General features: G+C 35.2%; 1 protein-coding gene across 38 annotated transcripts in view; it reads right to left on the bottom strand.

Annotated features, from left to right (window-relative positions):
* The window catches only part of Sorbs2 (sorbin and SH3 domain containing 2), a 205,366-nt gene that overhangs the window by 26,782 nt on the left and 163,535 nt on the right, over window positions 1-15,049 (bottom strand). For 32 of the 38 annotated variants that reach the window (XM_047548840.1, XM_047548841.1, XM_047548844.1 and 29 more), the window contains 3 exons: window positions 10,696-10,742; window positions 7,502-7,689; window positions 698-786 (listed from right to left, as the gene is read on the bottom strand). In XM_047548840.1, coding sequence (XP_047404796.1) covers window positions 698-786; window positions 7,502-7,689; window positions 10,696-10,742 — 324 coding nt within the window. Of the gene's footprint in view, window positions 1-697; window positions 787-3,638; window positions 5,223-7,501; window positions 7,690-10,695; window positions 10,743-15,049 lie in introns of all 38 variants that reach the window. The other 6 variants (XM_047548869.1, XM_047548867.1, XM_047548866.1 and 3 more) reach the window with 1 other exon arrangement.

Raw genomic sequence — 15,049 nt, forward strand, 5'->3', positions numbered from 1 at the left:
ACCTTCAGGAAACTTGGACAATTCCTGACTTCACAAGGGTTCACAGGTGCTGGAGTATATCAGACACTTGTAGGATCTGCAGTGGCTGCCAGTCCAAGACCAGCTTTCAGTTTCCCTCAAGTGCACATGGCTCCAGGGCAGTTAGGAGCCAGAGCTCTAGCCCTGGCTGAGCCATGAACAAAGAACCAGTTGGTACATTGTTCATTGTTCCCAAGAGCAGTGCTTGTTTAAGTTTTTTTTTTTTTTTTTTCCCCTACAGGGATCCTCTCCAACAAAGTAAGCCAGCAAAAATGATTTGTGTAGACTCTATTGATTTGTAACACAGCTGACCTAGGGTTGCCTCCTAGACTTAGTGGGCCAGGAAATGGTGCATAGGAAAGTCCCTCCTTCCATAAGGCAGCCCAGTTCCGGTCTCTTCCAGACTGCAACTGTTACTTCATGGGTGTCTGATTAAGACTCAGGAAGGTCTCACTGCCAAAGCTGGTCTTCTGGGGGAAGAACTGAAGCTAGGGTCAGAATGTAAACTGCTTGGAGTTCTATCTCAGGCTCCCGGGAAAACTTTCTAGTTTTTCAGCTGTTATTTTCATGATTCAGTGTGAGTTCTTTATTGGTTTTGGTTTTGGATATAAATCTGACTGGCAAGTGCTTTATCAGGTAGGCCATTGAATAAAGACTACAATGGTGTTCAGCAAACTACCTCTTTTTCGGGAGTTCCTCTTCTTTCCCTTGGCGCACTTCTCCCCAAGTCAGTCAAAGTAGATGAGTAACTTCTAGGAGACTCTCGGTCTATTGGAGAGGATAGGGCCCGTCAGTGAGTATCCACTTGATTCAAATCTGACTTGTTCACCCATTTTCCCTCATGCTAACTACAGTTCTCCCCAAATTTGGAGAGACAGCATTACCAAAATCATAGCATAAAACTCATAGGTAAATAGAAAGTTGTGATGTAAGACTCCCCCAAATAAGGGTATTACTAAAGGAATAATGTTTGAGGTAGCAGTATTATTATAATCATAAACATGTAAATAAAACTGTGGCATTGTTGATTAATTCTACTGCGCACCTGGTATAGGTGATTCATAAAGAAATTTTTCTTATCAAAAAATTTTTAATACTTACTATTTCTATTCTTTTTGCTTCCAATCTATAATTACTATCATAAGGTCTATAGCAGATGGAGTATTTGAAAGTAACAACAATTTGTGGAAACAGAAACATTTTGTGGAACAACATTTTAAGTATAGAAATGAAAAAGAGATAAAATCAGAGAAAGCATGTGAATGACAGGATATGGTGATGTCCCTTCTCTTTTCTCTTCCTCTATTTTTAAATTCTCGAGTCTTGACAAGTCATCCTCTTTATCTATGCCTTTCCTTGTGCTCAGTTGATAAACTACAAAAGGGATAAGCAGCCTTATATTAGTTGCCAAATTGCTTATGAAATATGGAGGGTTTTTGTTCACCTTAGCAAAGTATAAATAATTGCATTACAAAATAATGACTGCAAATATTCCATAGTCGTTTCTTATACCTTATACATTTATGTGACTTATATGTGGAAATGTAACTAAAGGTTGAAAGTATTCCAGGAGTCTATTCATAGAATTTTATCCGTGTAACTGGGTCAAAAATTGTCAATTCTTTTTCTTTTTCCTTTCCTGAATTTAGTTATATTAAATCACAAGATGTATTAAAAATAAAATTTATTTTATCCTTTCATGAAATAACTTAAAATGCAGATCCATAATAAGAAAACATTGTTTGGAGGATTCGGCTACTTAGATGACATAGAAGAATTGAATTCTCACAAATGGTGTCAGTTGCATGGTGGAGAGGATGAATTCTGAGTTGTGAGTTCCAGAGTCTTTAGGTTTAGGAAGGTGACATGGCCACAAATGTTTCAGGTACAACTTAACCAGTTATTTTCATGCATATTAGAAGATTTCATGCTGTATACTTTACATTGTAAGATAACATACTTTTATTAATTTGGGACTCTCATAATGATGATAAATTTAAAATTTAACTTTACTAACCCATGGAATATAAACCATTTTTTTGTGCTTGGGCTAAACATAATTGGAAAGTATTTCATTAAAGAACAAATAAGTCTTAACATGTATCTTGAAGCCCTCTCAAATTGTGTTTCAATAATATATCTGCACAAAAATATTGAAAGATAATTATGTCAGAATATTAGGAAACTGAAGGTTAACTAATTTATTAAAAAATTGGATTTGGACAATTCTCAGGGAAAATTTCAAATTGTAGAAATTGATTTTAAAAATTATAATCTATTATTTTTAATGCATGCTGTATAATATCAATGAAAGCAAAGATAAATATTAATAAAGTAAATAAATTTGTGTTATAATAATTAACAATTGTCACATATGTTATACTAATGTGAAATTCAAATATGTGCTTTTTGTCTATGGAAATTATATTTTGTACTATGAACTCTGAAATATTAGGAGTTTGAGTCTCCTTTCTGTTATCTTCATATCTGTGTAACCTTGGGTAAGGTACTTGACCTCTCTGGGCTTCAATTTCCTCAACTGTAAAACAGTGCTTTCAACAACACCCATCCCATTGGTTTACACCAGTTTTAACTAGGTTATGTATGTGTAGCACTTTGTAATACCTAGTGTATACAAAGTTCTCTATTGACAGCCTGAAATGTTTCAGCCTGAAATGTTCATTCCAGTCTCTTAAAATTACATAGTAAACAGATATACTTTAAAATTGATGAAAAGAACTGGATACAAATATTGAAAAGCCCTGTGCTTTTAAGCTATGTAAACTTCAAAAAAGTCTGCATTTGAATTGCTATTTGTCCTTGTGTTGCCACTTCAAAGTTATCCATGCAAATAGAGTCAAGTCACTTTTAACCTAATCTAATTCAATATAAGACTGTTGTAGCAAAAATAGAAAGTAAATAAAGTAATGGAAAAGAAAATGAATATACTGAGTGATGGAAATGGGACATGTATATATGTATACAGCTTAAAGATACATTCACAAAAATTTATCCTAATTGTGCCCTTTCAAAGGAGAAAATAATTAAATAATCCTCATCTCATTAGATGTTCATTAATTACTATTCATATATTCAGTTTTGCTTTCTGAATGCTTTGACACAATATCTTCCATATAGAAAGTGGGCAAATTATTTGAATAAATGCCTATAAATTTTTAAAGATAATATAAAAATGATAAAAGGTTATTTATTAACCTATTGGCTTTGGTTCATTTTACAGTGTAAAAAATCTAATAAGGAAACTGATATTCAATGATAGTTTCTGCCTTGAAGTATTCCTTGTAATTTAGTGAATTGTTTAACTTGTCCCAGTGAAATGGTTGTTTTCACTCTAGCGCTAAGTTACAAAATGGATTTTCTTTGACTCGTGAGTAAATTTTTGTGAATTGATGATCACTTTAAGCCACACACGAAGTCCAATGTAACAACAGGCACATGAGAGAGATTCAGTGAACATGTTAGTACAACACGCATTTGCTTCACAACACAGAACGATGCAAGTGGTCTCACAGCTCAGGAACGATGGGATGTAGGAATGGATGGAAGAGCTGGAGGGGCGTATCTGAACCAGAGGGAAAACCAAAGAAAGGTTCCTCCACCTTGGAAACTCAGTGCACTCTCGGGGTCCTGGTGGTAGCTGTTGGTTGTGTCCACGTCTGGGAAAGAGGCACTGTGAGGCATTCTCCTACAATCGTTCTGGTACAGTGGACAATGAATAGCACCATCTAGAGGCAGTGGGTGGAAGGGCTGGTGCGTGGGGCTCCTTTTCAGAGCTTTAAGTGATGAATTCCTTTCGGGAATATCTGGCAGCAGCTCACTGATAAGACGGTGCAATATACTGTTGTCTGGCAAACTTCCTCTCCTCTTCTCGGCTTTAATTTGATCACAGATGTCTTGAAGGGCAGAATCCAGAGCCTCGAATACCGAGGCCTTACATTTTGTCTTTTCAGTCTGTTTTTTGGGAGTCAAATTTTTTTTCCTCCGGAAAGGCACAGGGCTGACGAGAAAAGCAAGTTTAGACAGGCCAGGGTCCATTTCTTGTCTTCTGGGCAGCTCGATGTTTTCGTGTTTGGCTCTTTCGTGTTTTAACATTGTGGTAAATCGCGTGTAGGAGGCGGGGCATCGGCCTTTGCAGGAACTGATGAGGTGCCGGTGGTGATGGTGGTGGTGGTGGTGGTGGCGATGGTGGCTGGAGCCGTAGAAACTTTCAGAAGATGTGAACGAAAAGTGATCAAAATCACTTTCGCTGCAGAAGGATGACCCTTCTACATGAATGTAGTCACTGTGATCAGACACCACTCCATCTTGGTCACTGTCAGAAAATTCCACGTGAGTTCTCGGTTGCTCCTCGCTGGTGACTTCAATGTGAATTGGCACCAGGGTTTTAGACTTGTAGCTTCGTGGCACCTGAGAAGGGTGTCTGCTTTGATTTTCTTCTTCCAGCAAAGACTCAATGGAAAATCGCCTCTTGGGACACAAACCATTTTGTTGTGGTTCTAGGGTGACAGGAGATAACATATCATCTCCTAAATTTGGCATGGATTTTGATTTTTGAATCAACTTTTCAAATTCTGAAATGCGGGTGGGTACCATGTCCCTGGGCACCTCCTCGGTGGAGGATTGGCTCCATCCGTGGAGCAAGCCCTTGTGTTGCTGTTCCTTTTCGTACTGCATTATTCTCGACTTCACAGAGCAAATGACCTCCGAATTCATCAAATCCTTGCGGTTAATCCGGTGCATCTTCTTGTACATTTTTAGGAACCCTGGGGCGTTGTGGGCTGACCTGTGTCTGATTCTTGATCTGCCATTACCACGAACCTCCTGGATGTAGGGGGAAGCCCAGGTCATGGGGCAGCTCTCTTTGGAGTCCTCTTCACATAACAGGGAGCCCATACTTTCCGACTTGGTTTGGGGGTCTGGGAAGCTATCGCAGTCATCATTGAGGAGATCATCACAGCTCCGGGATTTGATTTTGGGGGAAACTGTTTCTTCAGTGCTGCTCCAGATCTCTGCATTTTGCCGGGCCATCTGCCAGCCGTTCTTGAAAGTGATGGCCCTTTGTGAGTCCCGTGGGACGTCCAAATGCTGTCTATAAGTGCTACAGAACTCTAACTCAGTGGAAGGGGTGCCGTTGAGCCCTGAGTAACTGCAAAGGGACGGACACATTTTGCTATCATCCCCACCTTTTAATCCAGAGCAGCGTGGCAGGAGAGAGACATTGGAGAAGTTAAAAAGTTCACAAAGAGAGGAGGTCAGTATCAGCACAGCAAAGAGAAAGCAGTTAGTGTGGTTTATCTTAGACAATGATTGTTAACACATGTAGCTTCAATTTTAGAGAAAAAAGCCTAAGGCAAAATCATCCTTTTTTTTTAACGAATGCAGCTTTGCAAATTTTAGAGTTGTTAAAACCACGTATAACAAGCAACTGATGTAGTAAATATACCCAATTCTATTTTATAATTAACACATCATTCTGCCAAAGGATATGCCAAAAATACAGTTGTATCTCTTAAGCTCATAGCATGACTAGGTGGTAGTAACTTCAAGGATTAACAACTAATGCCAAATTGTTGTGAACTTAATTTCAGAGGGACAGGATTTGAGGTTCATGATTTACAACAGAGTAAAAAGTAATTTATAATTTACATTAATTGATATGCTCTTAACTATGATAAACAATTTTCATGGGCATTGGATAGAAAATATTATAAGATATTTTCCAAGGTTAAAAAATAAAAATGCTGTGAACTATTGCTAGTAATATTTTTCCAAGAAAGAGATACTAGAGTCTCTTTAAATAAACTAATTTCTCTCTAACTGCTAACCTTCAATCTCCTTTTAGACACATTTTTCTTACAAGAATAACTGGATATAATGTAAAACTTTCATCAGAGTTAAATATATTATGCTTCTTTTCTGGGGAAGTTTTCTTTTTTCTTTTTTTTTTTTTTTGATTGTTTGAAATTTGATAAGAGAAAGCTAATCCTGACCTCACTTTGGAACAACTATGGAAATATCCTTTTCTTTTGTTTTGCCAAATTAGCTAATAAACAAGAGGAAAATTACATCTAACAGGACGTTTTCTTTTGGGAAATAAAACCTAGTACAGGAAAATATTAACAACTCATGACTTATGATCTTCCCCAAGTTCTTTAAAAGTAGATAAACACATTAAGTAGATATGTCATATTTGGGAAAGGAAGTTAATTTAACACTCCCTACTATAAAACAAATATTTAAATTCATCAGAAACCTTTTAAGGTTCTGGGTAGTATCCAAGAATAATGAATTAGTGGCATTTCATGACCTACTTGTTACCTTAAGACATTTGTTTGCACGAATGAGTAGAATCTGATAAAGGCACATTTGCTCATCTGAGTGAAGTTACAGGGAATGGGGCTCACTCCCCCTGATGACCTGGGTCTTACTCACAACTTCACCGGACCTTGGAAGGCTTGGGCCTCCCCTATGCACAGGGCAGCCATCTTGACAGCCCGTCTTTCAATCACAAGTCAGCTACTGATCAGCCCTAGATGGGGCAGTGGCTAGAGTGCCCATAATTGGTAAAGGGACTGAATCTATTTTATGGAACTTTCTGTTAGAGCTCATTTTCTTCACACATCTTAAAGTCCATCGCTCTTGTCAGCTCCAAAATACTGGAGGAGAGTCTAAAGACCCCAGATTTGGTTATGGTCAAAGGTACACAGGGACACAAGGGTGTTGGTTCAATCCTCACTCTTGATCTTGGAAATATTCCTGTCCCTGAGGCAATGATGCACTAGATGGACCTGCAGTGTGACTTCTTCTCTTCCAACACTTACTCACTACCTTTCCAAAGAGGATAGAGGATATCTGGACAAGTGACTTATTGATTAAATAATGGCTCAAAACCAGTTGGTTCTCATTGTTGGCTGCTATGAACTGTGCACTGTTTAATGGTAGAATGTGGATGCTCCATTATATGAAAGTTGACCAAAATATAGAGATAATGATTAAAGAAAGAACTTTAATAGATTAAACATTTTTTATCTAAAATTTTTAAAAACTGTATTTTTTTAAGGGAATAATTTTCTCTGACCCTGTTTGTAACTATTAGTTTATAAATTTGATTGATTTGCTAGTTAGAGTAACAGAAAGTTTTGCTATATGTTAATGCTTATAAATGTCATCTTTCATCTTTATAAACCCCCAAACAACTTATTTGAAACTTGGTATGTGTTTCAAAAAATGTATCTATTTTGGGGGGAAAAGCATGAAAAGATGCTGGTCTGAGTCTTTTAAGTGAACCCAAGTGGCTGGCCAGCTTAAGTCAATCTGGGAAGGAAGAAAGCCATTGTTCTGAAACTGGATTTCATTCATGACCCTGTAGGTAAAAGGTGGTACATATCACTCTTACTGCCCTACTCTCACATGCCTCTAGGTTAAAACTTTAACGTTTGTGTGCTGGTTTATCATTGCTCACCTTTTGCTCTTGAAGGGGAGGAAGGAGAAGAGCTAATGAAAGACTTCGTAAGGGTGGCATTGGATCCTGGGAGGTCTGCCCGACCAGGGCTGGTCCTGTTTGCACTTTGGTCCCCCAAGCCCCTGGGTGGACCCACTGCAGGCTCACTCTTCCTCCGTTTCCTAAAGTCGCTGGCCATGCTTGCGGAACTGAAAGAGGTAATCACATCAGTTTGGCTGTCCTGGAGGAGATTAGCACATGCACCACAAAGGCCAGTGGAATGTGCTAGAGAAGATGGTATATGCAACCCCTAAGCCTGCACCCCCAAAACAGCACGTTGAGGAATTTATTCCTTGACATTCAAAGTGATTTCTTTAGAATCATCTTTTTAAAACATTTATTCCCACTGTGACATTCTGGAAAGGGTAAAATGTGGAGATAATAAAAAAGATCAGTGGTTGTTAGCGGGTGGGAAGAGGAAGGGGTGGAAGAAAAGGTGGTGCCTAGGGGATTTTTATGGCAATAAAAACTTTTCTAAACTATTCCATATGACACAGTGGTGAAATATATTGTTAAACTATTCTATATGACATAGTAGCGATACATATTGTTACACATTTTTAGAACCTAGAGAATCTCTAACACATGGTATATTTTAAAAATAAATGTTTTAAAACATTTAAAGACATTTTTTAGAGCAATTTTAGGTTTATGGGAAAAAAGTCACTGGAATGGACAGGACTTCCATATCTGTGGGTTCTTCATCCACAGAGTCAACCAACCATGGATTGGAGATATTAAAAAAATTGCATCTGTACTTAACATAGAGTTTTTATTCTAAGCAATGCAGTATAACAACTATTTGTACATCACTTACATTGTAAGTAATTGAAATAATATCTGGGAGGATGTACATAAGTAATATGCAAACACTATGCCCATTTATGTTAGATTCTTGGGCATCTGCAGGTTATGGTATCCTTGGCAGGGGGTGGGGGTAGTGTTCTGGAATCAATCTTTTGCAGACACCACAACACGATTGTATAGAGAGTTCTTTTATACTCACTCCCTCTCCTCTGGAACATGGTTTCTGTTTTTATTTACATAGTTTATTAGTGTGGTATTTGTTACAACTGATGGACCTATCTTGAAATGTCATTACTGAAAATCTACAATTTACATTAGGGTTCATACTGTGTATTATATATTTTGTGGGTTTTAAAAATGCGTAATGATATGTGTTGTAGAATAGTTTAGAATAGTTTTATTGCCATAAAAATCCCCCAAGTGTCTATTCCTTCCTCTTCCTGCCTCCTGATAACGTTGGATCTTTATATGGTCTCCATATTTTGCCCTTTCCAGGATGTCACAGGAGGAATTATACTGTATATTGTCTTTTCAGACTGTCTTCTTTCACTTAGTAGTGTACTTCTAAGTTTCATCCATGTTTTTGTATCACTTGATAGCTTATTTATTTTATGACTGAATAATATTACATTATGCAAATGTACCACCATTTCCCATTCATCAGACTTTGGTAATTATGAGTAAAACTGCGATAGGCATTCATATGCAGGTTTCTTTGTGTGGGCTTATATTTATAATCACCTTTTAAACTGAAAATTCTCCGGATAGTGAACATTTTGTTGGTTCTGACAATTGAGTGTTATGATTTATATTATGTATCTTTTCTCTGCAGAATTCCAACAGCATGAACATATCCAAACTGGAGGGCAAAAAATGGAGGAAAGGACTGAAATAAAGGAAGATAGCTCTAAAAGGAGTTTCTTTACCTTGAGGATTGCCTGCAGGTCTTCCTAATAATCTTAACTCTGGAAGACCTAACACTAAATTCCAACATTCCCTATTCAAATAATGAAAGACCAATAATCTGTCCAGCAAATTAACTATTAAGAATTCTTTCCACCCAGTTATATAGAATGGTGTCAACATCTATAACAGCAGGGAGTTTTTATTGTGGCTGTGAGTTTTGAGAAGAATATTAGTGAATGATAGGATGCATCATACAGCATGCTGTCTGTCAAATCACTGGAGAGAATTATGTAAACAGGGACAACACTGGATATAGCTCCTGTGGAACTCAGTAAGATGTTATGTGCTTTATTTACATTTTTATCTTATTTACCCCACACGGTAACCTATGAGGTATCACAAGTTACCACATATATACCAATGAGCAAACCAAACACACACCTGGGAAGTACAGAAATGGAGCCAGACCTCAGAATTTGTCTGCATTCTTTGAAAGAGGAGGCTTCATCTCCTATTCATGTTTATGCTGTGACTATCCTGCAATGTGAGTGTGTGTGTGTCTTTATAGCAATTCTTAGGTCCTTGGGTGTTCCTTTCTTTGTTCTATTAATATAACTGGATGACACTCATAAGTCCAAATTCTGAAGGACCCAATTTATGAGTTTTCTACTTATGTTGACAGAAATTTCCAGAAGGGCAGATGCAAATTATAGAAGTAGTTGTTGATGATATAATACAGCTCAGAGTTTGTAATATCCAATGTTGCTATTGAACTATGACTGAATTTCATTAAGACTTTAAAGTAAGTGTGATATTTAAAGCCTACTTAATAGACCTTACTTTGGGCTGATGCTGAGGGTAGTGGTTAGATGCTATCAAGATTCAATTTTATTTTGTTTCTCTCCTTTCCAACAGTATACACTTGGCAAGTTACTGAACTTAAGTATTAGTTTCTTCAGAGATATAGTGGAAACAATAGTATTTCACTCATAGTGCTTGTCTTTTGATTGAATATGTTTATGTACTTAGAATGCCAAGTATATAGTAAGTCTTCGTGTCTTGTTAGTAAAAGCATTTCTGATTTGTGTGATCAGAGTATAATTAACAAATGTGTGTATAAGAGTTTCTAATTTATAAATTTTAAAATAAACATCATAAATATTGCTTAACAACACTGAAAATTAATTATTCATAATAGCTATTAAAAGGAAAGAAAACTGATCATAGCAGAGACAGGGAAGGGAAGGATATATCAATCTGAGAAGGAATCCAGAATTATTTCAATTTATTTTTATAAATTTTTGAATATGATCATATAAAATGATGCAAAAATGAATTTCATGAGGTGGTACTTAAAATGAGAACAAATGATACATAATTATTACTGAAAAAGAAACCACCAGCATAGAACATTCTGGTTGTAAATGTAATGAGATTCTTACCTAGCAGGCCTTTCTAGACTTCTGTCTATAGACTGGTATATGGAGGCCTGTTAAAATAGAACAATAGCTTCATGACAATTATTATCATGGCAAATTTCATTTATCTATCAACATTAAATTATGTAATTTAAAAAGAATATAAATATTGAGATTAAAAGTACTATTTATTAGTAGAATAAAAGTCTTCCCCAAGAGAAGTCATGCAACCTGATCTCCACTTTCCCTATCCACTTTCTCTTCTGATAAACTGTATTGTACTTCTTGTTGTAATTCAAATTATTTACAACTCAAGCATTAATTACATTAGGGAAAAGAAGAATCAATAATATTTCCTGAGGAATGCTGAACTGAATAAAGAGTTAAAGTTATTATTCTACAATATTAAGTTCAAAATCCTGCCTACTGACAGACTGTAAGTAGAAATTTTCTATGATATTTAAAAATGTATTTGCAGTCATTATTTGATTCTTACAAATTATAAGCCTTTTTATAATTTTGTTGTTGTCAAGCAGAACTTGAGATAGCTTTCCTCTGTCAACAAAGATGAGACATTTAAATAAAATCCACAGTATTTGATTTGAAATTAAACTATCTGGGATTTCAGTCAGGTACAGATAAAGATTAAGTTCAGGGTTAGTTTAAAATAAATGATCTAATGACTCAAAATATGACTTTTTAAAAAGTATAAACATTTCCTTTATTCTATGCAGTACCCTAAAATTGATACTAAGCAAAAATGCATTTCCCATTTTCCATGGTCATCCATTGTGATAATTGCTGAACTATCTGAAAGGCAAGAGAGGATCAGTATTTCACTCCCAAACACAGGAGATGACAGTACAAGATGGGACAGAGCAGTGACACAATGTCTAGCATGCATAGGGAAATGTATACCACATGTATATGGCTTCAGTCATAGTAAATGCTATTTATCATTAGACAAATTTTAGTTTGATGAAAAACTGAAATTCTAATTTGAAATGTTTTTCTATATGAAAATTTTAAAATGTTAGCCACAATGGCAAGATTTAAGAAATTTAATTGTAAATTCTTATCACATGAAATAATTTGCCAGAATATCAAAGACCTACACCGTTGTTAACCTCACTTAACAAATAATTTCTATAACTTTATTTTCTATTAATTGGGAAATTAATGTCAATTAGTCAATTGACATATTAATATATACCTTTGCGATTGTTTATGTTGATCAGTCTGACAAGTCCCCTTATAAGTAACTATAAAGTTGCTTTTGTAACTAATATTTTAATTTAATTCTATTTCACTGAATGAGAGTGGAATTTTACCTAGAAACAAACAAAAACGTATCTTGGCATGAGAATATTCCTTTCTCCTTTTGGATCAAAAAATTATATTCTAATATTTTTAGTTTCTGGAAAATACTTTGATTCCTAGTTTTTCAACAAATATGAAATTAGAAAAAATATATGGTGCACTAGCCTGATAAGTTGGCATGATCGTTTTAATTTAATAAACTCTCAATCAGACACTGGGAAGGTAGAAAAACAGAGAGTAAATAAGAAAGAAAAAATAAAAAAAGAAAGAAACCAAACAAATGAAAAATAAAAAAATAAAACCAAGCAGTTTTATTATAGTTTAGAAATATTAATTCTACACGTGTACAGAAGAGTGACACCAGAGCTGTGGGTCACTGTCATCTGTGAAGATCAAAGTTTCCTAATGCACTAGTACACTGTTGATCATCAAAAGGGATCAAATTCAACACTGTTGATCATCAAAAGGGGTCAAATTCAAAGCACTTCTGGAACACCCCTAGAGAGATCAGAAATTTTAAATTGCCATTTTATGGCAATTTTAAATTGCCATAAACACTATAACACTAAACACTATTATAATGTATAAGAACTGATAAATTAATCGTGCCAAGTGTTATTTCAGGAAACTGTAATGTTTCTCCTTGTGCTGGTTTTCACGTCCAAATAAGTCAAAACTAGGTTTTGATTTTGTGTATACTCAGAGAAGGTTCAGTATCAAATTTTAAAGTAACAGTAAAGCATCTGTGACCATGAGAAAAACTTGTACAATAATTGTAAGAATGATACTCATCCTGAAATGGAAATTCTAGCCAGAAAAAAAGGCAACCCATTTGACTTATCACCATCTATTGTTTACGTATTGCCATTATTTTATCACACCTAGATCATTTTAATGAATAGTAGATACTGAAACTTTCCATTAAGAATCATGTGATTAAACTTTGTTTAAAATATGGTAACAATTCTTCATCAGTGTCAGTTTCTCAGTTATATTTATGGATTAAAAAGTATGTTGCTAGCTGGGTGCAATGGTGCATGCCTGTAATCCCAGCTACTTGGGAAGCTGAGGCAGAGGAATGGCAAGTTTGAGGCGAGCCTGAGCAATTTATCGAGACCCTGTCTCAAAACAAAACAAAAAACTGGGGATGTAGCTTGGTGGTAGACTTGCCTAGCATGCTTCAGCCCTGGGTTCAATCCCCAGTATTGGGGGGGGGGGGGGGTTAAAAAAAAAAGGATTTGTTCATGACGTATACCAGGCACTTGATAAATGGTAGCTAAGGTAAGGAATATCTAATCAATTATAATTTCTTTTTGCTAGAAATGTTATACAAAATGGTATTGAAAACAAACTCCAGATACATTATTGAAGTGTTTTCTTACACTCTGACAAATCATAATCTTATATTGATAATGTAGTTAATGTGCTACTAGAATCAACCAACATTCCTCTCAATCCCAAAGAGAGAATGACAAGTAGTTTAATAACAGAAAGTTGCTTTTTAAAGGGATTTTTTTGCCACTACCATAACATTTTAGAATGCATAAAATTAAATTTATTTTTATGCTCAGGAACTATTGTGAAATGTTAATTATTCAAACTCATTTCACAAAAATTCAAAAGTTAACAAAAATTATATTAAGTAAATTCATTTCTAAAAGAATTGAGTGACCCCCCTCAGTAGATACTGAATAAAACTACTGGTGGATATATATATCTATCCCTTGGAAATGATAAAAAGTGTACTATAAAGGAAAGAGCACTAACATGAAGGCTGAGTGATCAGTGGTGGTGGTATTTTTTTGGCCACCATATTACCATGTGATTTTTGGACATATTTCTCAAAACTGTTGCACTTACTTTTATTTAATGAAAAATGAGTGAGTTCGATGTGATGCTTTCTAAATCTCACTTCAGTTCTCAATAAACCAACTATCTTATAAACATCCTAAAAATATCTGACCAAATTTAATTTCAAAATCAGTTCTTGGGTTTTTTATATGTAGAAATGATACCCTTTCTTCATATATAAGGGTAACATAGCATACAAGAATACAATTGCTTGTTTTATTAGATTTTTTTTTAGAGTACATGTCTGCTATAAAACATAAACCTTGAAAAATGACTGAGTTCAGTAATCCAGAAAGTTCCTGGTTATTCCATTTTACTTTTTATTTAATATCTAAATATTGTGGTCACTTCTCTGCTTTAGCACTCACTCTGATGCTTACTACAGGGAAAATAATTTTGGATTGCAAATTAAAGCTCTAGAAATTTGGGAATTTCCTCCTGAGACTCTATGTCTGCAATTCCAGTTATCACCACTAGGTGTCAGTAGTACCTCCTGCAATATTGGTTTTGTTTTCTATTTGCACATATTTAATTTAAAAATTTCAATAAAATAAAATGTTTATTAAGTGTTGTATTCACTGAAGACCACAGAGAAAATACTGTGTGAAAATCAGTTTATTCTGTTTTCTTCCATCCTAGCTACTTTTAAGAGTTCTCACGGAGGCTTTCATATGGCTAATGGCTACCAAGCAGTGCCATTTTTGCTTGTGTCTTCTAGTAAGGTCTTTATTTGTTTTCCAAAATAATTTCCTGGTTTCTTTGCAGAGAGTTGGAAAAAATTCTTTTGTCCAGAACTATTTTCTGTCTTTTCTTGCTTACTTCAAATAAAAATTTACATTACCTGACCTAAATTTTTCACTTAGTTGACTGTCATAAGTGTTCTTAATAGAGATTTCAAGTGAATTTCATCTACACTGACCTGATCTGTTATAGTGGTTGCTTGGATTATAGTGTTGAGAGTATTAGTGATGTCTGTAAAGGGTGTAAACTGGGAAGTTATAACACAAATAACAGGTATTTGCCATCCCTATTCTTGACTGATGGCAAAATCCATGTGTTTTAAGTAATTAGGAAAATGAAAGAATAAAAATAAATTTTAGGCAAATGTGGTACATAGGCTTCTGATTAAGAATCTAAACTCAATCTATACATGTAAGTATGATTATGAAGTGGCTCTGATAAATTTTCTAATTATATTTCCCTTAGT

This window comes from Sciurus carolinensis, chromosome 4 (genome assembly GCF_902686445.1).
Source record: "Sciurus carolinensis chromosome 4, mSciCar1.2, whole genome shotgun sequence".
Classification (NCBI taxonomy): Eukaryota; Metazoa; Chordata; class Mammalia; order Rodentia; family Sciuridae; genus Sciurus; species Sciurus carolinensis.